Genomic DNA, 23,149 nt, shown 5'->3' with positions numbered 1-23,149 from the left:
TTCCTTCCCATTGTTATAATTACGAATAAAAAGCGTACAAAAGATACAACCGTTATGTCCTTGTCTTGTTAAGACTTTAGAAGGTACAACTGACAGGCTTCTGCAGGTGCCAGCACGTCCGCTCGCTGCAGCCGCGTTTTCTTGGCCCTTGTCCGTCTCCGTAGAGGGCGGCGCGTGGCGACGTCAGGGAAACAGTTTGAACAGCGCACAGGGGCGCTCGGCTGCGGCCGCGGGTTCTGTCACGGGCGGGCGCAGTTGCCCCACACAGCCTGGCGGCGGCGACGAAACATATCCGCTGCACAGGTGCTCTGCCTTTCGGGAACCCCTGCGCCGCCTGGCGTGCTGGTGGCGACGAGCCCCGGTAGAGGATGCTGGCGGAGGGGGCTCGCCGGTGCGGCTCTGGGACTGGCCGGCCGCCCGCGAAGGGGCAACTGGGAGCCGCCGCGGCCTCCACAGGTGCGCGGGCTGAAGGGGGCGTCGCCGAGGTGGGTCCGCCTTGCGTCGTCCTGAGGCAGGAAGTCGGGGCTGCGCTTGCCCGTGGGCGGGGCCTGGGTGTTGGGCCGGGAGCCTGGCGACGTGACCCCGGCCGCCCGGATTGCAGCGATTGGTACCTTATTTCAGGGTTCGTGAACCTTAGGGCGATTTCCACTTGTCATGTTGGTGCTCCCCCTCAGACCCCACACCTTACCCCGTGTTTCAGCTGAGCGTTTATCTTTTTTTTTTTTCCTGAGCCTGGCTTATTTGGCATTGTTTTCCAAAAGTGAAACTGAGAGTGAATTCAGTATTTCCCTTTTTAGCCTAATTGTGTCTGCTTACGTAGTTATTCCTCTTTGTCGAGATTTTAAATTCATTTCTAACTACTGACGCTGTTCTCCCGAGTCTTGGGCTTTTAGGGGGTTGTGGCAAAAGGAAGATGAGTACATAATGTTTCCTGTTACATTTAGTAACTTTTGATGACTCCCCTTCCCAGAAACATCTGCCAAGAAGGGAAGAGGTCGGTTGGGACCTAGTTTGGTTTGGCTCTTTCAGTTTTTCAAATGATACTGCAGCTTTAAAAGCCCGAATTCAGGTGTATGGGGAAATTGTGCCACTTACGGAGTGTCTCAGTGAGACTGTTACTGTACACTACATGGTTATAAACCGCTGGCTGAAAGGTACTGGTCCTTTGACTGAACGTATGTTGGTGCTGTTGGACAGGAAGCTGTAAGACTGTCTCCTTCTTCCCAGCGATTTCCTGTTTTTAGGGAGCTAATTAAGCAAACATCTTTCTTGTTGGGTCTTGTGTCCAGTTTTGCTCAGTACAAAGTAATCATCATGCCACACAAGCATACCTTTCTTTGGTTCCAACACTAGCCACTCCTGGTTTGGGCAACTACGCATAGGGCCTCTCTGACTCTGGATTGCCAGTGCTGCCCTGACTGACTCTGTCTTCCCTTTGCAGGCTATTTAGAATATGATATCCTACCAGGGTTGGCCTAATGTTGTGCAGCCATCCTAGGTCAGGTAGGTTCATTGTCAGTTCTAACAAATCCTTGGCTTTTGCAGGCTGTTTATACCAAAATGGGGCAGTATACTTTGGCAGGCAGAGACAACTGCCTTTGATTCCAACTCTGTGTGAGGCACACCAGCAACTCTGCTGCTTAGCCCCTTTTTCATTGTTAGGTGCCCTTAGACACACGCAACTGATACATTGTTGTAAACACAGGGCCCATCTGTTGTTTACTATATAGATGCTATGAACAGTATTTCAAGGTTGTAAGCTATCTCTTGTATGGAAAGTGAAGGATAGCCCTATTTTAACTCCTTTTTCTTACACCTAGTGAGGGCAAAGTGCATACAGAATGGAGAGACCTCACAGTATGTTTCTCTTTTAGGTACCTTATCCATGAGGGGCAGTGAGGAAGGGAAAATGGTCACAAGGTTGCTGCCAGTCCAGGCTCAGGTGAGTAAAGCCTTCTCTCTTCACCTGCCTTTTGGCATCAGAGGTAGTGAACTTGCTTCTTTCATTACTGAGCTTTTCATAGGGCCTTGCAGGTACACTCTAGAAGGAAGTAATTTTCCTCGTTTCAGAACCAGTTTCATTGTAATTCCCTACTTAAAGTACTTGTGGACTAGGAATTGAGCAGGCCACCAACCCATTGCTACTGCCACAGCCAGAACTCAGTGAAAGATCCTCGTTAGTTTTTGCCCTTTGGAGGGTAGTGACAGAGAAAAGTGGAAAAATTCTTCTACAGAATGCTGAGATTAGCTGAGAAAAGGCCTAGCGTTTTCCGTCAAGAAACTGAGGACTTATCAATGGGTATAGAACTTGGCAAGGGTCCAGCTGATTTTCTAAAAATCTAAGAGAAAAGAACTCTGAGTCAGCAGATAAAGTCAGAGATACTCCCTAGTACTGTACTAGTTTAGATTCAAAAACAGTATAGAACTTACATTGATGGTGAAAGGAAAAGAAGTTGAAACTTGTGGTAGGTGGTTTTCCTACAAGTGGGAAGCATCTAATCCACAATGATCTCTTCCTTCTTTGCTTGTCATAGCACTTGGGGTAATAATTTGAAAGTTAGTCTCATCTCAGCCCAGAAAACCTCTCCACAAGGTAGTAGACAAATAGAATTATCATAGCTCAAAATACCAGAATGCATGCAATCCTGCAAAGACAGAAAGCTCATTCCTACAAAGCTAGGTGAATACATTGCAATTTTGCAATTTACAGTGAGGTGATAAATTAGTCACACAATAGATAAAAAAATAAATTTTGCATTTATTTTTTGATGATGATGTGGATATCCCTAATCCAGCATTTTTAGAGTTACAGAAGTGGAAGCCATCTAAATGTCCATGAGTAGATGAGTTAAAATAAACTGATTCATCCAGACAGTGCAATACTGGATAGCAGGTAAAGAAATTCATTGTCTAGGAGAGGAAGAATTTTCCTTCTCTCCTTGTTTCTTTGGCATGTCTAAAAATTACTGTTAATCATCCTTATTTCCACTGGACTGGAGGCAAAGGTGGTAAGAATTCTCACCTTCTGCCAGGTCTTGTCAGAGATCCCAGTTTAGCAGCTGCTATCTTGGAGGATGCAGTGTCCAGCCAGTGAAAGCCCTGACAACTGTGACAGAACTGAGGGTAGGAGAATTTTTTCTCCTTGGTCCTTGTGGCTTACAATATTTAAATTGACATAAGACAAACAGGAGAAAACACTAATTTTATATGAATGGGAACTACGGAAAGACATGAGGATCTGTAACTATTTGGCAGTTGGGTTTTATATGTCCAGCTAGAAAGAAATTGATAGTAATCTAGAATTTCAAAGGTAGGAAAGTCCATTGGTAGGAAAATGAGAGAAGCAAATGTTTCCTCAATGTTTGCCATACTATGCAGAAACAAAGTAACACAGAAAGGGATTTAACAGGTCTTGCTCATTTCCCCTAGCCTACCATACCTATTGAAATTTCTGTGTAGTTATCTCTGATGAGAATTCTTTTCCTGGAATAGGCTCCATCTAAATCCTTTTAGGAGTTTAGGGAGAGATAAGGAAAAGCTTCTGAGCCTTCCTTTCTTAAAAATAATAAGCCCAAAATAACCCTTATGCCAAATAGACATTTTTGGGGTGGCAAGTGTTGTTCCCGTACAAGTGGGATATAGTTTTTTGCTGAAGATTTCATTTTGAAAAACATTCTAGAACAATATTAGCATATGGAAAGGGCCTTATAGTAAGAAGAGCCTTATAGCAAGAAGCTAACAAAACTTGCTTCTGGTAGTAGAAAGTTAGATTAATTTTTATTTTGTTTGCTGGTCTTTCCTGGTTTGCTATCAAAATAAGAGGCTCTCAGCCCTCCCTGGTGGTGCAGCAGTTAAAGCACAGCACTAAGTAGCTAAAGCCACTTTAGCATGAGTTCAGTCCCTGCCCCACAGGTGATCCACATGGCGCAGCAGACCTCTCCTGGCCTGCCCACTGCTCCCCTCAGTACTTTGTCAGTCTGTTCTGTTCCCTTCTCTGTCTCTGGTGAATCCTCTCACTGCCCCTGCACCTCTGACCTGTACCCCAGTTCTGTATGCATAAATAAATAAATTTTTTTTTTTTAAAGATTTATTTGTGCAAACAGAACTGGGGTACAGGCCAGAGGCTCAGGGGCGGTGAGAGGCTTCACCAAAGACACAGTGGGGAACAGAACAGGCAGATCGACGAAGTACACTGCTGAGGGGAGCAGCGGGCGGGTCAGGAGAGGTCTGCCGCGCCATGTGGTCACCTCCGGGGCAGGCGGGAATCAAACTCATGCGGAAGCGGCTTTAGATTCTCAGTGCTGTGCTTTAATCCGCTGCGCCACCAGGGAGGGCCAATAAATAAATATTTTTTAAAAAATTAAATAAAAAGGCCTCCCTGGTGGTACAAGGGGTTAAAGTGCAGCACTGTGAGGCTGTGTGCAGACACTGCAACGTAAGTTTGATCCCCCGTCAGGGAGCTGACCCATGGGACACAGCAGACCTATCTTGCTCAATACTAACCTCAGCTGTGTATTTCAGTAGATCTGTCTGTTTCCTGTTCTGCTCCCCACTATGTCTCTGGTCACTCCTCACACCCTCTATTCCCCATACCTCTGGTCTGTACCCCATTCCTGTATGCACAAATAAATAACTTTAAAAAATAATAACAAAATAAAAGATTCTTAATACTTAAAGAAAGGGACCACTGGTTTCAGCAAGATATCTTGTAGTGCAATGAAGTGGGAAAGAAGTGGAGGAACAAAGGCTTCTGGGGTAGAGAGGGTGAATCCCAGTCCAGGCCTTTTCACCTGACTATTGGACAGTGGTCTACTTTCTGAGAGCATTGCCTACTGGAATGCTGATCTCTGTCCCTTAGGATGCAAAGATGACCCATGGAGATGACACTTATTCCTTCCTGGATGTGAGTGTTGAGAACCTCCTATAACCTGATTGCCATGTCTCACCTGTACATTGGGAGTTTGTTCTAGGTTATTGAATATTTTAGATCAAATCTAAAAGTCTGTGTCTCCATCATTCAGGTTTAATTTCAAGTGCTTTTCCTCTGTCGCTGTTATGCTTAACCTTTCTGAGAGTACACAATATATTCATTACTGAGCAAGAAGCACTCAGCTTGTTCTCTGGATCTTGTGTGGTGACAGGGTTACTACACAGTCATCTAGTGTGGGGATGGTCCACAGTAAGTAAGAATGGGTTTGCTGTTACAGGAGTCTGTGACATTCAGGGATGTGGCCGTGTTCTTCAGTCAGGATGAGTGGCGGTGCCTGGATTCTGCGCAGAGAACCCTGTACCGGGAGGTGATGCTGGAGAACTACAGCACCCTAGTCTCTCTGGGTGAGACTTTTTCTTTGTGATGAGAATCTGCTGTGGGAGCTTGCCGAAGTGCAGCCTTCAGGTGGGCCAGGGGAGCAGCAGCTGCTATTCCGAGCTGCTGGGGAAGTCTTGGCTATTTGATTTGATAATGGCAGTTTTTTCTATCCCTTTCCCATCTTCTGTCTCTTGAGCTGTGTCCTGGATCTCACAAGCAATTCCAGCTTAGAGGAATGCCAACCAGTCCTAAATTTCTTCCTAAGACATGTCCTGGCCATTCCCTGAAAATCCACTTTTAAGTTCCTCTTAGAACAAACTATTCTCTCTCCTTCAGCAGCCCCACTACCCCAGGACATAGCTCTGTGCCAGAAAGGCCACTGGTGTCTGTTCTGCAGACTTATATTCTTTTTCTTCTTGAACAGGAATTCTGTTTTCCAAACCAAAGATTATCTTCCAGTTACAACAAGGGGAAGATCCTTGCATGGTGAAAAAAGGAGTTTTTCAAGGTACATGTCTAGGTGAGTGACAGAGTTATTGGGATATGGGCACAGCATTTTCTAACCAGCTGGCACTGACTAGGCCTGGTGGGAGATGCTAGAAAGGGCATAGCCTCTCTGACTTTTAGACTATTGCATGAGATTCAGAGGGAGAATTGAATTCACCCTTTGTGGGTGTACCTTTGTCATATGTCCCTGCAATTTGAGTGCAGCTTATATAGCATAAAAGATGTGTAAAGGTTGGTGAGTCATAGCTTCTTATTTTTTTTTTCCTTGAAGTTTTCACTGTACTATCGATACATCCTTCTCAGTTCCTTCTACCTTTTTTTTTTGCTATTACGTATTTTATCTGAAATGTACATGACTCAGCGAAAAGAAAAAGCCTATGTATGTTAGTTACGTACACATGTGTGAGAGAGTGAACATTGATAACAACATGGTAATTATTTTAGGCAGGTATGCACACATTTATTGTGCCATCTTTCTAAATCTTTCATGTGAAAAATTTCAAAATTGACTGCTAGGCTGTGACCTACATCATCAGCTGTGATTTCTGTTTATTTAGAATATTGTCTGTATCTGACATCAGAGGATGGCTCTCGAGTTTTGTTTCTTATCCAGCATTTATTTCAGGATGACAGGAAACAGGCTTTCTTTTTCAGCTCAGTCTTCATTCATGAACTCTGTTTTCAAAGTTTCCCTTTTGGTTTAACTGGAATATTTGAAGAATGATGAAGTATTTTCATTAGATCATCTGTATGATAATGTCTAGTATTTGTTTATGACATTCTGACTTGCTTTACTTCAATTATTCCCTTAAGCTTCCTTTATTTGGCTGTAAATGACTGCATTGCATCTTTCCTTATGGCAGAATTGTGTTCCACAATGTGGATATACCACATTTTCTTGATCCAGTCATCTGTTGATAAACATTTAGGCTGTACCCATGCCCTAGCTATTATAAATTGTGCAGCCATAAACATAGTATAGCATATAGTGTTTATCTTAATGGTTTAATGTGTTTTGGCCAAGATGCTTGAGAGTGGGGATGCTGAATCATAGAGTATTTACTTCCATTTTTAGTAGTTTTTTTTTTTTTAAAGATTTATTTATTTGTTCATACAGAACTGGGGCACAGGCCAGAGATGCGGAGGGTGAGAGTATTCACCAGAGACAGAGTGGGGTACAGAACAGGCAGATCGACAAAGTACACTGCTGAGGGGAGCAGTGGGCGGGTCAGGAGAGATCTACCTCACCATGTGGATCTCCAGGGCAGGCGGCACTCGAACTCATGCAGAAGTGGCTTAAGCTTCTTAGTGCTGTGCTTTAATCTGCTGTGCCACCAGGGAGGGCCCATTTTTAGTTTTTTAAGGTAAATCCAGATTGCTCACCTCAATGGTTGCATCAATGATATTCCCACCAGCATTATGATAGGGTTTCTCTTTCTTCACATCTCCTCCAGCACTTATTGGGGGATCTTTTCAATATACCATTTTCATGGGTGTGAGATTATATCTCTTTGTAGTTTTAACTTGCATTGGAAGCAAGTGTTGGAGACTCTTTGTCCCTGACTATGCATTACTGGGGGGCAGAACAGGCAGGGTCTCAAGGTGGGAGTGGCATCGGGGAGCTGAGATTTCTAAAAAAGGGGGAAAAAAGGGGAGCAGGCGTGAGGAAGACACGGAAATCAGAGTTGGGTGCAAGTCTTCCAGTTCTGCCTTCAACAGAGGTTTATTTTATATATTTTAAGCAAGCAGTGGGATGACATTAGCATATGAAATGGACTGAGATTATGATCACCTTGTTTTGACCTTTAGTTGAGATTATAACTTTTTAAAAATCAGTCTATCAAGGTTAAATCAGGTACATAGATTCACAAAGTTTAAGGCTAATATTACTATATTTACCACAGTGAAGATTAGCCAAAATAAAGTCCCTAAACCTTATCTACTACTTAATGGCTTTTATTCTCATTGAGACATCCAAGGGGGTAAAGTAAAGTGAGGGCAGGAAGAGGAAATTTCTTATAAATCAAATTACAGTAAAGGTCTTTGAAAACTTGTTAGAAAGTTTAAGTGAATTTCCTTGAAGTCTAGACGGTAGAAAACTTAATTAGCTCTGAATAGGAGACTTGGTGAATTTCCATATAAAGACAAGATAGTAGAAAGTTTGAGTGGTTATTTAGAAACTGAATAGAAGCCTATGTGAGATAGTAGAGTGATGAGATTTGGGTTTTCCTCCATCCGGGCAGTAAGAGTATATTCCAGTATTGCCTCAATATTGACTTTGCAATAACAGCCAATTGCTTTTATCAATCAGCCAATTGTAAGATCACTTTTGACTTCAAGAAGAATTTCTCGCCCTGGTGCTGTGCTTGTCTGTCTGAACCAGGCAGCACCTTATGAGGCTAAGGCAATCCAGTTGTAAACTGAAGGTTGTTTAGAATATTTTGATATTATGATTAAACAAAAAAGGGAGGTCGTAACATAAGTTAGCATGGAAAGTCTGATTTTTCAGAGTACTTCCTTCTCGATCCGGAGTATGTCAGTCGATAGAGGTTGCATAGCTTGTGTCAAGCAATGCTGAACATTCTTTTCTATTGGCATGGCTATCCTGTTTAGTGAATTATCTGTGCCTGTTTATTGAGTTGTTTTTCCGTTGTTGAACTGTGAAAATTTTTTATGTATTGTGGGTATTAACTTCTTGTCAGTTTTATATTGTGTGAATATTTTCTACCATTAAGAAGGATATCTTTTTAAACTCATTACATGTTGTCAGTTATGTGCTGAAAGTAATTCCAGTTGTTTATTTTTGCTTCTCTTTCTCCTGCTACAGTGATTGAGTCTCCAATTTTATCATTCATGTCATGGAACATATTGTCAGTGTTTACATATACAGGTTTTAAATCTTTAAATTTATAAGTTTACATTTTTAGGTTTTATATCTAAATCTTTAACCCATTGGGAATTTATTTTTGTGCGTGAAATTTAAGAGTGTTCCAACTTTCTTTTATGTGTAGCCTTCCAATTTTACTGGCACCACTTATTAAAGAGACTCTCCCCATTGTGTGGTTGTGGCTGCTTTACCATAGGTTAGTTACTGCTGTGTATATGGATTTATTTCTGGACTTTGGTTCTCATCCATTCATCTATGTATCTATTTTTTGTGCCAATACCATATTGTTTTTAAGACTGCTGCTTTGTAGTAAAGTTTTAAGTCGGGTAACATGATGCCTCCATTTCCTTTTTCCTAAGTATTATTATTTGATGCCTTTTATGATTTCATATGAATTTGACTAATTTTCATTGCAAAATATTGTGAGTATTTTGATGGAAAGTGTATCAAATTTACATATTGCTTTAGCCAGGATAGTAACTTGCATTATATTGACTCTCCACATGCATGAGCATAGGATATCTTTCCATCACTTTATGTTACTACTATTTATTTAATAACATCTTGAAATCTCATTGTTTAGCTCTTTCACCTCTTTATTTAGGCTAACTCTGATGTACTTGATTCTTTTTGAGGCAATAGTAAATGGAGTTATTTTCTTGATTTCTTCTCATTCCTTATATATATATATATAAATGCTGTGGGTTTTTGTATGCTGATGTTGTGTGTAATTTGCCTCATTGCTGTATTGATTTATTGTTTTCTCATAACCTTTTGATTTTACCTTTGGGTGTTCTAGATACAAGATCACCTGTGAATAGTGATTACTTCCTTTCTTTTCTGATTTGGAGTTCTTTTATTTCTGTTTAACTGAAAGCTGTGACCAATAAAATACTATGCTAAACAGAAGGGATAGTGGGGATCCTTGTCTTGTTCTTGATCTTAAGAGTGAAGCTTTAGGTATTTCACCATTAAATATTATATTGACTCTACCTAGGTTTGTGATATATGACTTTTACTATGTTAATGGTAGGATCCTTTTATTCTTAAGTGCTTTCTCTGCCTCTGTGGATATTACATTTTTTATCTTTATTTTTATTGATGTTATATATTACATTACATTGATTTATGTATGTTGAGTTATTCTTTGCTTCTCTGGAGTATATAACCCTTGTAAATATTGTTGAATTTAATTTGGTAGTATTTTGCTGGATTGTTTTCATTAGTACTCATCAGGGATATTAGTTTTCCTGTTCTGTCTTTCCATTTCAGTATTAGAGTCATGTTAATGTCACAAAATGTATTATGGAACACCATCTTTTGACAATTGGAGTACCTTGGGCATTGGTTCTTCAAAACTAGATAAAATTGAATTGTAAAGTTACCTAGTTCCAGGTTTTTGTTTTTTGAAAGAATTTACATTGCTGTTTCAATTCCATGCGTGCTTTGTCTTGTTCTTCTGTTCCTTCCTGGTTTAGTATTGGCAAACTATATTGATCTAAAAATCTGTCCAATTCTTCAGTGTTCTCTAATTCATTGGCATATAGTTGTTTATAGCAATGTCTTATAATCTTTTGTATTTCTGCACCATGTGGTAATTTTTGTTTCATATCTACTTCTGTATTTCTGTACTATGTAGTGATTTTTGTTTCATATCTACTTCTATTTGTTAATGTTTTCTCTGTTAGCTTAGCAAAAGATTTGTCTGTTTTATCTTCCTGAAGAGTCAACTTTTTGTTTCAGTGAAACTATTCCTTTGCCGTTTATTTTGCTCTTTTATTTATTGTTTATTTTTTAGGTATGACAGTAAATTTTTGGGTGCTTTTCTCTTTTCCTTTTTTTTTCCTTTTTGTCATGTAGACCTGTATGGCAATTGTCTTTCCCCTTAGGACTGATTTTGTTACAACCCATAGATTCCGGTAACTTGTATGTTCATTTCCATTAAATACAAGGTATTTTTGATTTCATTTTAAATCCCCCTCTTATTTAATAGCTACTAAACAATATATTGTTTGGTTAGCAATAGCACATAAATCTTTATTATCATATTGACTTTCAAGTAGTTAAAAATTACTTTAAATTTATATACAGTATACATGGTATTATAAAAAAGAGATAAGCTAGGAAGTACAGGAGATTTACCTGAAATTTTACCATCATAAACCTTTCTTAATATTTTTCCACTTATCCTATTAGACTATGAATATTTAAGTATACTTTTATATGATGAACAGACTCATGTAGAAAGCGAGAAGGAAACAGTGTTTGACTATACATACTGTTTTCAAGACTTTTTTTGAATTGGAATGTCCTTCAGTGCTACAGGCTCCCCTAATAGAGGTCTGTGTTATTGAAAGAATTATTCCAACTATTTAGTAATGTAATATAATCATATTTCATTAAGCAATTTGTTTTTTTGAAATTTTAGTTTCCAGTTTTTATCCAGTTAATATTATTACTCAGACTATGTAACATAAATGAATAGTATAAAGTGAAACAGTTCATAAGATAAATAATTACAGTACAAAAGATTGTGATACAAAAGGTAAGTATTGTAAATTGACAATTCACACAGAATTTTTATATAACTCTCCAGCTTCATTATCATTAGTGAAATTCAAACTAGCAATGAGATTCCATTTCTTCCTTTTTAAGTTTACAGATATTAGGAATACATACCCAGTGTTATGCTGCTACTCTGAGTGATAAGCAGTATCTTTAGTGGGATTTTGGTTGGTATAATCTTTCTGAAGGATAGTATGGCTTTATTAAAATCATACTCTGACTTATAAATTTATCTTAAAATAATCCCATAATTGTTGAAAAATTGCAGTATGGGGTAAATGTGTATCTGTCATCATATGAAATATTAATGGGAAGAAAGATAGCTAATGCCTCAGAAGGGTTTTTTTTTTTATGTGTAAATGCATTGGTATATGATACAGTCAGCACAGTGGTGCTATCAGCTTACAGTTACTGACATGGAGAGAGGCCCACTTTTTTCTTTTAAGTGAAGTGGAGGTAAGAGGAAAGCTCAATTGCAACTCATTTTTTTAAGTAAAAGGGTTTTTTTTATATACAGAAAAATTCTTGTGCACTAAACTTTACATTTACCAGTAATTATATTTATCTCATATATTCACGAATGATCTGCTTTCATTTTTGTATTTTTCTGTATTTTCCCAATTTTTTGTTTTCCTTTTTAGTTATGAAAATAAGTGGCCTTTTATAATGTATATTTATTCCTTTTGAATCTATTATTCAGTTTCTTGTGCTGTAACCTAAATGATAATAAAGTAGATAAAAAATACTCTCAAGAATGTACTCTTCTGTCACTATTCTCCATATCATACTATGGCACCATCTCCATCAAGCTGCCTAAGACAAAAATGAGGTGTGATCCTTGATTGCTCTCTTTCAGTGTTCAGAGGTAAAGATACCTGTCATCACTACCTCCAAAATACCCTAAAGTTCTTACCTCCACTATTATGCTAATGTAAATGCCATCATCTCAATCCAGGAACATTGGACAACCTCCAGATTGGCTGCTTTGCTATCTGCCTTGTTTTCTTTACCTCCACCCCATTACTGTCCATTCTCACACAACCACAGTGACCTTTTGTAAACAAAGCTTATTCATCTTAACCCTTCTAATTCCCCGTGATCCTTAGAAGAAATTCCAAACACTTTCCTATAGCTTATCATTTTACACTTGGTATGACTACTGACACTTCTTTTCTTTCCTTGTAGCACACTCCCCTTTTTCACTCTTGCTTAGGCCACACTTTATGTTCCTAGAATGCCCAAAATATATTCCTTCAAATTAGCTGCCCTTTTTTTTTTTTTTAAAGATTTATTTATGCATACAGAACTGGGGTACAGGCCAGAGGTGCAGGGGCGGCGAGAGGCTTCACCAGAGACAGAGTGGGGAGCAGAACAGGCAGATCAACGAAGTACACTGCTGAGGGGAGCAGCGGGCGGGTCAGGAGAGGTCTGCCACGCCATGTGGTCTCCTCCGGGGCAGGCGGGAATCGAACTCATGCGGAAGTGGCTTTAGCTTCTCAGTGCTGTGCTTTAACCCGCTGCGCCACCAGGGAGGGCCAGCTGCCCTTTTTGACTGAAATCATCTTGTACCCACATTTTTACATGGTCAGCTTTTATGTAGATCTTGCCTTTATTTTCTCATATCCTAGTTTAGTAAATCAATTTTTTGCTCTTAGTAGGCTTTGCCATTGTTTTCATATTTTTCATTTGTAGAACTTACTTTAATTTGGTTACTTGGCTATTGTCAAAACCTACTAGTAAAATGTGAAGTTTATGGAAGTTTGACTGTTGCCTCACTGATTCTCTGTAATCCAGCCTTGACCTTTGTTTGATGCATGGTTGGTACCTAGTAAATATTATATTATTGTCTTAAGTGAGTCAGTGAATGTTAACCACATTATTTATAGGTCTAAGGTGAGTCCCAAACAGCAGTAATTGAGGGTATGTTTCAAAAATATTTTAGGGCAACAGCCTTTCCAGTTTTTATTTATATCTTCTCTGCAGTTTTCTTGGCTTTACCTTGAGTGCACTGGTGGCTAATTGAGGACATTAAGCTGAAGAATAGCACAAGCTGATGATGTAGTAATGTGCTTTATCTCATTGAACTGTGCTGTTATTAGACAAGCCCTGCCACCTTCTTTAATTAATAAAAGAGTGCCTTTGAGTTCCTCAGCCAACCTGCATAGAGGTTTCTTCACATCCTTCCCATCTAGGAGAACCTCCCATCCTTTTTACTGTCTTTTCCTAAGACTCCAAAGACATATTTGTTAGCTAGCCTTGTATACTTTACTATCACTTTTCTTTATTTCCAGTAAAAGAGAGACTGACATGTTTTGTTTATTTTAGAGTGGGAGCATCTCTTTGAAACCAGAGTTTCCAAAGAAGAAAATCAGAAAATAATGAATAAACTCATAGGTGACAGTCTTTTTGACCTGAGTTTCGGAAAAACCTACATAGATGAGAACAAACTGCAAAGACAACGAGGCAAAAAGGACAAACCTGTCAAGAAAATACTAGTTACCATCAAAAAAACCTCCTTCAAAGAGAAGAGCTTTACAGATATTGAACTTGCACAAAATACTGGTTTACAGCCATCACTTACTAGAAAACCCAGAATTGTTTCTAGAGGACAGAAACCCTATTCACAACAGTTTTCAGTACTATTTAAACAACTAGGAATTGATACAGTACGTAAGTGTTACAAATGTAATATCTGTGGGAAAGTCTTCCTCCACAATTCTTCCCTGAGTAAGCATCAGAGAATCCATACTGGAGAGAAACTTTATAAATGTAAAGAATGTAGAAAAGCTTTCAGCCAAAGCTCATCTCTAACTCAGCACCTGAGAGTTCATACTGGAGAGAAACCATATATATGTAGTGAATGTGGAAAGGCTTTCAGTTTCACTACATCCCTCATTGGACATCAGAGAATGCATACTGGAGAGAGACCCTATAAATGTAATGAATGTGGAAAAACATTTAAAGGTAGTTCATCCCTTAATAATCACCAACGAATTCACACTGGAGAAAAGCCCTATAAGTGTAATGAATGCGGAAGAGCCTTTAGCCAGTGCTCTTCTCTTATTCAGCACCATAGAATTCATACTGGAGAGAAGCCGTATGAATGTAGCCAGTGTGGGAAAGCCTTTACTTCAATATCACGGCTAAGTAGACACCATAGAATTCACACTGGAGAGAAACCCTTTAATTGTAATGAGTGTGGGAAGGTATTCAGTTACCACTCAGCCCTTATTATACATCAGAGAATTCACACTGGTGAGAAGCCTTATGCATGCAAAGACTGTGGGAAAGCCTTTAGCCAAAGTTCTGCTCTCATACAGCATCAAAGAATTCATACTGGAGAAAAGCCCTACAAATGTAACGAATGTGGGAAAGCTTTCTCCTGGATTTCACGGCTTAATATACACAACAGAATCCATACTGGAGAGAAACCATATAATTGTAAAGAATGTGGAAAAGCTTTCAGTTCCCACTCAGCAGTTAATACTCATCGAAAAATTCATACTGGAGAGAAACCATATAAATGTAATGATTGTGAAAAAGCCTTCAACCAAAGCTCAGCTTTGATTCAGCACCAGAGAATTCATACTGGAGAGAAACCATTTAATTGTAAAATATGTGGGAAAGCCTTCAGACAGAGTTCATCCTTGATGACACATATAAGAATTCATACGGGAGAAAAGCCTTATAAATGCAAAGAATGTGGGAAAGCTTTTAGTCAGAGCTCATCCCTTACAAATCACCAGAGAACTCATACAGGAGAAAAACCATAAATGCATGTGGCAAATCTTCCAACTAGTTCATTCCATACTTAATGTCAAAGATTCATCTTGGGAAGAACTATTAATTCAGAATTTAGACCTCATTAAATGGTAGAGACTCCGTGGTATGGAATAACTTCAGGAATACTGCAAAAGGGTCTGTAAAATGTTTTTCATCTGAAGAAGACTGTACAGTTGAGATTTGATAAACTCATAAAGTTTAGTAAGTTTATATTTTCTTTCTGGCAATACATAATAGTCACCAGCTTTCACAGGCACCCTGAAGGAGCATATTGAAGTATGTAAAAATAAGCCATAAGTCTCAGATTTCAGGATCCCAAGCTGCACCTACTTCCTTTGAGCACTCTGGTTTCCAGAAATACCCAGGAACAATAGGGAGCATGGATGATCACCCAGGAGGTATAATGAACTGTATGAGTTTAACCTGTATGGTTCTTCTTCTCCATCAGCAAGGCTTATTCCTCCTCACACTTCAAAGGCCAATAGAAAAATTCAGTAGTAAGTTTTTTTTGAAACTACATTTAAATAGTCTATAGTTCTACTGAGGAACATGTCTTGTGAAAGAAAGGTAAGCAGGTAACCTGTAACTACCTCACAGACAGTGAAATTTTTTTTTAATAGTTTAAAGCAAATTCTGTATTTGGTGATTGTTAAGATTTTGGGATTCTCTTCACCTTCCTAAAAGATTCATCTGAAAAGAAAGTCACTGTTCCATGCAGGTTTACAGTTCTGCCCATTTTCTCCCTATTCCTTTTAAACTGTGTCAGAACTAAAGGCACTTCACTTTAAATAACACAATGCATGGTATTTCAGTTTTCCTTAAAAAGTTTTTACCTTTGTGTTGAGAATTAAACACTGTTGAGACAACAGTTGTTTTTGCAAGTTAATTTACTGACAAATGTTGTTTAAAATTGCGAGGGAGTACAACTCTTGGCTCCCAAGTTATGCCTACTTCCTTGCACTCTGGTTTCCAGAAATACTCAGGAACAATAAGGAGCTTGGATGATCACCCAGGAGGTATAATGAACTGTATGAGTTCAACCTGTATGGTTCTCCTTCTCCATTAGGTATGCTTATCCTCCTCACCCTTTGAAGGCCAGTAGACAGAAAAATTCAGGTTCTCAGTTCAGATGCTTTTTCCCATAATGGATTGTTATGTTGTTTAACCCATTTTAGAATTAAACCGAGAATAAGCAAAACTGAACAAATTTTTCACAAGTAAAATTTAAAATTATGAGCTCTACAAAGGCCATCACCATCTAGTGTTGCCACATTTATCATTAGACAAGTGCTTAATGAATCAAAAGCCCATTCTGTTTGAAAGGGTGTTTGTTCCCTATTTTTGCCAAGGAACTCTTAAAAAAAAAAAAAAGTGGAGTAAGCAAAGCAGTTCAGTGTTTGTCTTTTAGAATTATCAGATTACTTGTTTAAAATTTGTGAGAACCAAAGTTCTGAGCTATTGTTTTAAGACTCCTGTCAGCTTGAAGTGTCTGGTGAGTTTCCCATAGACTTATTACCTTTCGAATCAATGACAGCTTACTTACTTAGTACCTGGGGATTCTTACATTTGTAAGATGCCATTCAGTGAACCATCAGGAAACTTTGAAAAAATAGACATACAAAAATTGAAAATCAGACAACACACCTATGTCGTCAGGTTTGGGGCTTACTGGATTTTGAGGCCCCTTAGCCCTTGACTGTGGTATGAAATAATCCAAAGTTGTGCCTGTTTAATATTAGCAAATGTCATTTGGAGACAAACTAAAAGAATACCCAGGCAGTGGTCTCTGAATGGGCAGAGTCCTTTAGGAGAGCAACTGCTGGGGAAGATGGGGCTTCGTCTTAAATGGGGTATGAGAACTGCTTACTGTATCCCTTCCTGGGGTGTACTATGCCGATGCCCCTGGGGTGTTGCTTTAGGCCGAGTTTTTAAGTCCCCATCCTGTGCTCCAATGTGTAGCTGTGTCCGCTAAGGAAGGTTGGGACTGGGAAGAGCATTATGTCAGAAATGCTGTGGTGTTCTCCAGCTTGACCCTTCTCTTGGGAGGGATAAGGCATAAGACCTGACAATTTTGAGAATGTACTTTCTCCTCTGCCCCACCAGTACTTGTTGAGCTTTATCAGCTTGCCTGTAGTTTGTGGTGGTGATGGCTATGGCTGCCTTTCACCCCTCTGGGCTTTTCTTGGCTCTCCCCAGGCTGTATTAGTTCTGGCAAGTGTTTCTGGGTTTTTGGGTATAGTCCACATTTAATTTTCTTTAAACATTGCCCTCCCTGCCCTACATGCCTAATACCTGAGCCACAGCAATGCCATAGGGGGAGAGGTCCATAGGGGCATTACAAGAAGAAAAACCAACCACACAAGCTTACAGTCATTTAATGGTAACACAATGCCACACAATGATTTTTAATTCTGTTACTGGGGGTGGGAGATTTACTAAACAAATCTTAGTCCATTTGGGTTCTATCAAAATACCAGAGGCTGTGGAGCTTATAAACAGAAACTCATTTCTTAATCTAAAGGCTGGGAAATCCAAGCCAAGATAGCAACATGATAGTGTTCTGTCAAACCTTGGTTTATTTCTGATACCTTCTCACTGTGTCCTCACAGGGAAGAAGGAAGTGGGGCCTCATGCCAATTATCTTCCACAAACCCTACATATTATCACCTTTGGAGTTAGGGATCAACATAAATTTTTTAAGATTTATTTATCCATACAGAACTGGGGTACAGGCCAGAGATGCGGAGGGTGAGAGGATTCACCAGAGACAGAGTGAGGAGCAGAACAGGCATATCGATGAAGTACACTGCTGAGGAGAGCAGCAGGTGGGTCAGGAGAGGTCTGTTGCGCCATGTGGATCTCCAGGCAGGCGGGGATTGAGCTCATACAGAAGGCCTCTGACTTTTGTGTGTTGATTTTACATGCTGCTACCTTACTAAACTAGTTGATTGTTTTGATTAGTTTCTCTATAGATTTTTTAGGGTTTTCCATGTAAATTATCATATCACCTGCATATAAAAATAGTTTTACTTCTTCCCCTATTTGGATTCCTTGTATATCTTTTTCCTGTTTTGTTGCTCTGGCTAGGACTTCCAATGTTATGTTGAATTTTCTGTGATTTTTAAGTGAAACATACAATAGCCAATTCCTACAGAGAACTTTCATGTGCTATGTACTAGCATCTAGCATCTTGGATTAGTTAAATCATGTCATCCAGTTAACTCATTTGATCCTCAGGTAGTGGGGCAGTTTGGCCACACACTACCCCCACTTTACAGATGAAGAAACTGAGACACTTAGACATCAGTGTTACATTAACTGGGGTCACGAGCTAGAATCAGGATTTCCTTCTTGCTTCTACGTTTCACCATTTTTGGGTTTTGGGGCATTCTTATATCTCCCTAGTTCTGACTCCCTTACATCTGGAAACAGGGTAGCATTGCTTTTCAGTATTACCTTGAGGATTAAAAATACTGTGTGGACCCTCCCTGGTGGTGCAGCAGGTTACAGCAAGCACTAAGAAGCTAAAGCCACTTCAGCATGAGTTAGATCCCCATCTGCCCCAAAAGTGACAACATGGTGCAGCAGATCTCTCCTGACTCGCCCTCTGCTCCCCTCAGCAGTATACTTCGTCGGTCGGCCTGTTCTGCTCCCCACTCTGTCTCTGGTGAATCCTTTCACCAGACCTGAGCCTCTGGCTTGTACCCCAGTTCTGTATGCACAAATAAATAAATCTTTAAAAAAAAAAAGTATTTGTAAAACTCTCAAGTGTCCTGGTGAAGGTGTACATCAGACTTCGTCTTTGATTACTTCAACAGCAGCTGTCTCATTCTGCAACCTGAGCCGATAGCCCAAATTTAACGTGTTGAGCTCTGATGCCAGCTGCTGCATGTTCCAGAGCCCAATGCAAACTCAAGCAACCAGTGCAGGCAGTTGTGGCCAAGACTTTTCTGTGACACTTGTCTGGCTGCTCCACAAACCCTCTTTACTACATCCCCAAGAGGTTTGTGTGTGGGTTTTGGAGGGCTGTTTTTAGTTGTGGATGGTGAGAAGCAGCCCCTGTGAATTTGTGTTTAGGAGAGGCACTGGAATAATCTGATGTGCATCTTGTATGAGGCAGTGTTTTGTGAATATGGGTGAGGTATTTTAAAGCCAAGTGCAGATGGGGAGAAAGTTTACAAGTTTTGTTTTAGTCACCGTTCCCTTCATAGAACACATTAGTGACAGGAGAAGTGCCTGGGTCCATCATGTAGCTGGGAGAGGGGACGTGGGCACAAGTGCCTTTATATGGTTTCAGGAAGGTAAGGGGTATGGTAAGACAGATTTAGGATTGGCCAGATATGTTTGAAAGTGGCAGCCCCTGGAAATTCATGTTCATTGTGACTTAGAATGTGTAGTATAAATTTGTCAAAGGAGTTCATGTACCTATGGGTGAGTCACAGTTACTTAGACCTAGAATAGACCCTTACATGGATGTTGAAACATCAATTTGTAGAAATTAGAAGATTGAATAATACAGGGAGGAGATGGAAGTTGCAAATTGACTCAGAGCTTTGTTGGCTTGATAATCATGCTTTTTTACTTTATGTTAGTGGTTTTATTTTGTCCCAGTGGACTTGGTAGTGGTTATAATTTTCTCTGAGCCATTCTTTGACACCAGTTACACATGACACCTTTTTCATCTCCAAACTACCTCTTCAGCACTCTGCACTCCCTTCAGTGGAGAACTAAGAAGGGATGGATAGCCATGCATTTGCTTCCTGCTCATTTGACAGAAAGTGAAATTTGTCTTTTTCACAAACTATCTTCTAAGTTCAAAGATGTCAGCATATCTCCATTCTCTGTCCAGATAATTTTCTTCCTAATTAAAACAGAATCTACAGCCTTGTTCTTTGGACCCTGGATTTATTGAGGGACTGCTAAGGAATGTCTAAGCTCACTGATCAAAAATTGTGTCACCTCTGAATATACTTTCGTTACAGTAGCTGCTTGGTGAGGAGTGCTGGGTATTAGATAATCTTTGTTTTCATGAGGGATATACAGTCGTGTTAAATGATATTGGAGCACATATATCATTGTGGCCCCTACATATATCCTAAGTGTGTAGTAGACTATATATACCATAATGGAAGGGAGAATTAGAAAAAGAAGCCCTTTTTGAATAGTGTGCCTAAAAATAGGGCAAGGGAGCCATTGGATAATTGACATTTAAGCCATTCCCACCCAAGAGAAAAGAAAAAATGTTTAAAAGAACATCTAAGAAAAAAGACTACATCCTGTAAGAACCTAAGCAGTACACATATCTGCTTAGAAATATAGTAGCCAGTCATTAACTAGTCATTATTTTGACAACTTTTTATGTGACTGGAAAGTCCTCAAGATTTTTTGCCATTATTAATCCTTTTCTAATGGATTAAAGTTCACTTGAAAACTGTTTTCCAGGCTGCAGTGCTTAGCCTTGATCCAAATAAAAGTTTTCATTCTCTCTGGAAGTGCTAAAAATTATTTTTTACAGATGATATTACATAGGTCTCAGGATGTATCTTAGTCATTAGATGATCCATGGCTGTGGAAATGCCTCGCAAAGCTCTGTTGAACATTGACTATATTTAGGACACTGCAGGGCACTGGGAATACAAGAGAAAACATGTTTTTCTACCTTCGAGGAGTTCATAGTACTGATGTTAGAAAGTGATTAAACACCCAAGAAGACTCAAGGAAAAGATCTTATTATATTCTAGTATATTCTTCTAGATTCTCAGTAAAATTGTTCCCAAAAGCACTGAACCATTTTTCATGCTTGTTAATTTTTTATACAAAGTTGCTGCCTGCCCAGTCTTTGTTTTCTCACATTTGGAAGTATAACTTGGGATCTCGAAGAACTTATTTTCTCAACAGTTCCCTCTTGCACCTCTGTAGTCTTGCATACCTTTTGGTTCATTCAGTTTTCAAAGTCAGTGGAAATGCATCTGACAGGATAGTCTAGCTATCTGCCTGAATTTTGATCCTAGCTCTACCACATTCTAATTTTTTACTTTGGAGATTTACTGAACCTTTCTGAAGTGTTCCTTCATCTGGAAAATGCTTTTAGTATCTTCCTCATAGGATTTCTTTGAAACTAAATGACACACTATATTTAAAATTTCCTATCATAATATGTTACATATTAATAATTGTTAACTAATATTATGACTCAGAAATTCCTTTATGCTTTTGACATGCTGATGGTATTTTCCCCAGTTTTCCAAAATAGCTCAAAATATGTTCTGATTTGTTTTTCTCCCATTTAATTGGAATTTTGAGTGGGAGTGAGGAGATAGATGTTTGTGCTTAGTTATTTGACAGATCCTAGGCTAGGATTTAATTCCCTACTTGGGGGACTTTGTCCTTTACCCACTTCTGTTTAAGCAGGTTTTGTTCCCACTGGGTACTCAGTAAATAATTAATAGTTGATGGGTTCCAAAAATAATATACTTGATTTGAAAATTTCAGGATTGATTGTTATACATCCCACTGTCACCTTCCCTGGAGTCTTCCAGTGAAGAAGGTGTTCTGGTATGAGCAGGAAGGGGTTGTCCTTACAGGAGTCAATGATATTTAGGGACATAGCCATGCTCTTCAGCCAATACTAGTGGCTGTGCCTGGACTCTGCCCAGAGAACCTTATCCCAGGAAGTGATACCAGAGAACTATGGCACCCAGGTCTCCCTTAGTAAAGAGGCTTTCCTATAATGAAGAAAAAACTGTTGTCAGAACACCTTAGAGTAGCCTTTCTGGGGTTTTGAGTCTAAAGGTTTTGCACACATTCTTGTGTGACACATTTAAGCACTTTACACCCCTGAGAATGGTTGAATCTCTGTGGAGTTGAAAATGCACATTTTTGTTGTGTTGCATTGTCTTTCATTCTTTCTTTTCTCCTTCCTCTCACTCTTATTTCCCAGTCAAAATTTATTCCAACTTCAATGACTAGATTCCAGTTTAGATTATGGACCCTATCTTAGAGCTTTTGTAACTAGGGTCCTCTATTGTTTCTGAACCCAACACCTATCACCTGATCCAGCCTCTGAGAGCCTCTCTACCCTCAAAAGTGCCAGTGCTGCCTTCTCTGCCCTGTAGGTTCTGGTGTGTGTGTTTTGAAGTTGCCCTTCATGCATTTGTTCAAGCATCATTTCCCTCTTCATGAGCAGAGATTCCATTTTCAACACCAAAGGTAATCTGCCTGTTGCAAAAAGAAGATCCCTAAATGGTGGAGAGAGAAAGCTTGCAAGATACTCTAGGTAAGTGAATGACTGGAAATGGGCACAGAATTTTTTATACATGAGTAGGTCATGAGGAGGCAGTGTTCTGGAAATTCTGAACCCTGTTGCTCAGGACCACATAACAGAAGCCTTATTTGTAGTGGTTTCTTTGGAGCATGAAGTGCCAGTCTTGAGTGGTACATCTTGCTTCCAGTACCACTCCCTGCATTCTTGGACACTTTCCTGTTTTTACATCCTCTCTCATTTCTCTAGCCATCTTTGACTTCTCACCCCAATAGTTTTCTTTGTGTTTGCATTCACACACACTCATGTGTGACATATCTAAGTGTTATACCTTCTACTGCCATGTTTTGCATTCTTTATAATTGCTTTCATTTCTTTTCATAACCATGAATTTTCAAAGTTTTGTCATTCTCCTTTATGTCTGACTTTTAAATTTATGGTTCCCTTTTATCACCTGGAATTTAGCCCTCTGTTATAATGAGTCAGCACTTACAGGCTAGAGTTGGTAAATTTTATATAAAGGGTCAGGTAGTGATTATTTTTACTACAGGGACCATACGGTCTGTTGTAGTCACATTGCTTTGTACTGTAAAAAGCAGCCAGAGACAATATTTAAACCAATAGATGTAACTATTCTAGTAGAACTTTATAAAAACAGGTGGTATTTGAACCAAAGACCCATAGCTCGCCAACCATTTTTCTAGTGTAGTCTAATCTATTTGATTCTTATCATAAAACTGTAGGTTGTGACCTTCCCTGGTGGCACAATGGACTAGGACACAGCACTGCAAGCTAGCCGCAGCTGCTTCAGGACAAATTTGGTCCCAGCCCCCAGAGG

General features: G+C 39.4%; 1 protein-coding gene across 4 annotated transcripts; it reads left to right on the top strand.

Annotated features, from left to right (window-relative positions):
- The first annotated feature begins 246 nt into the window (after positions 1 to 246).
- Positions 247 to 22,254, top strand: ZNF879 (zinc finger protein 879). 4 transcript variants are annotated; one of them, XR_001146119.1, is made up of 6 exons: positions 247 to 456; positions 1,875 to 1,942; positions 5,208 to 5,334; positions 5,733 to 5,828; positions 13,593 to 15,251; positions 22,237 to 22,254. XR_001146119.1 is itself a non-coding variant. In XM_012733281.1 (6 exons), the coding sequence occupies exons 2-6, from the start codon at positions 1,479 to 1,481 to the stop codon at positions 15,038 to 15,040; spliced, it is 1,764 nt and encodes a 587-aa protein (XP_012588735.1). In that variant the 5' UTR covers positions 385 to 456; positions 1,442 to 1,478; the 3' UTR covers positions 15,041 to 15,971. The 4 variants fall into 4 exon arrangements, 3 of the variants coding, with proteins under 3 accessions (XP_012588734.1, XP_012588735.1, XP_012588736.1); XM_012733281.1 differs by lacking the exon at positions 22,237 to 22,254 and adding an exon at positions 1,442 to 1,503 and having other exon boundaries at positions 385 to 456; positions 13,593 to 15,971; XM_012733280.1 differs by lacking the exon at positions 22,237 to 22,254 and having other exon boundaries at positions 13,593 to 15,971.
- Positions 22,255 to 23,149: the final 895 nt, after the last annotated feature.

The sequence above is a fragment of the Condylura cristata genome, unplaced genomic scaffold (genome assembly GCF_000260355.1).
Source record: "Condylura cristata isolate star-nosed mole 26May11 unplaced genomic scaffold, ConCri1.0 scaffold00040, whole genome shotgun sequence".
NCBI lineage: Eukaryota > Metazoa > Chordata > Mammalia > Eulipotyphla > Talpidae > Condylura > Condylura cristata.
Note: the sequence above shows the minus strand (reverse complement) of the source record. Positions and strands in the feature narration are given on the sequence as shown.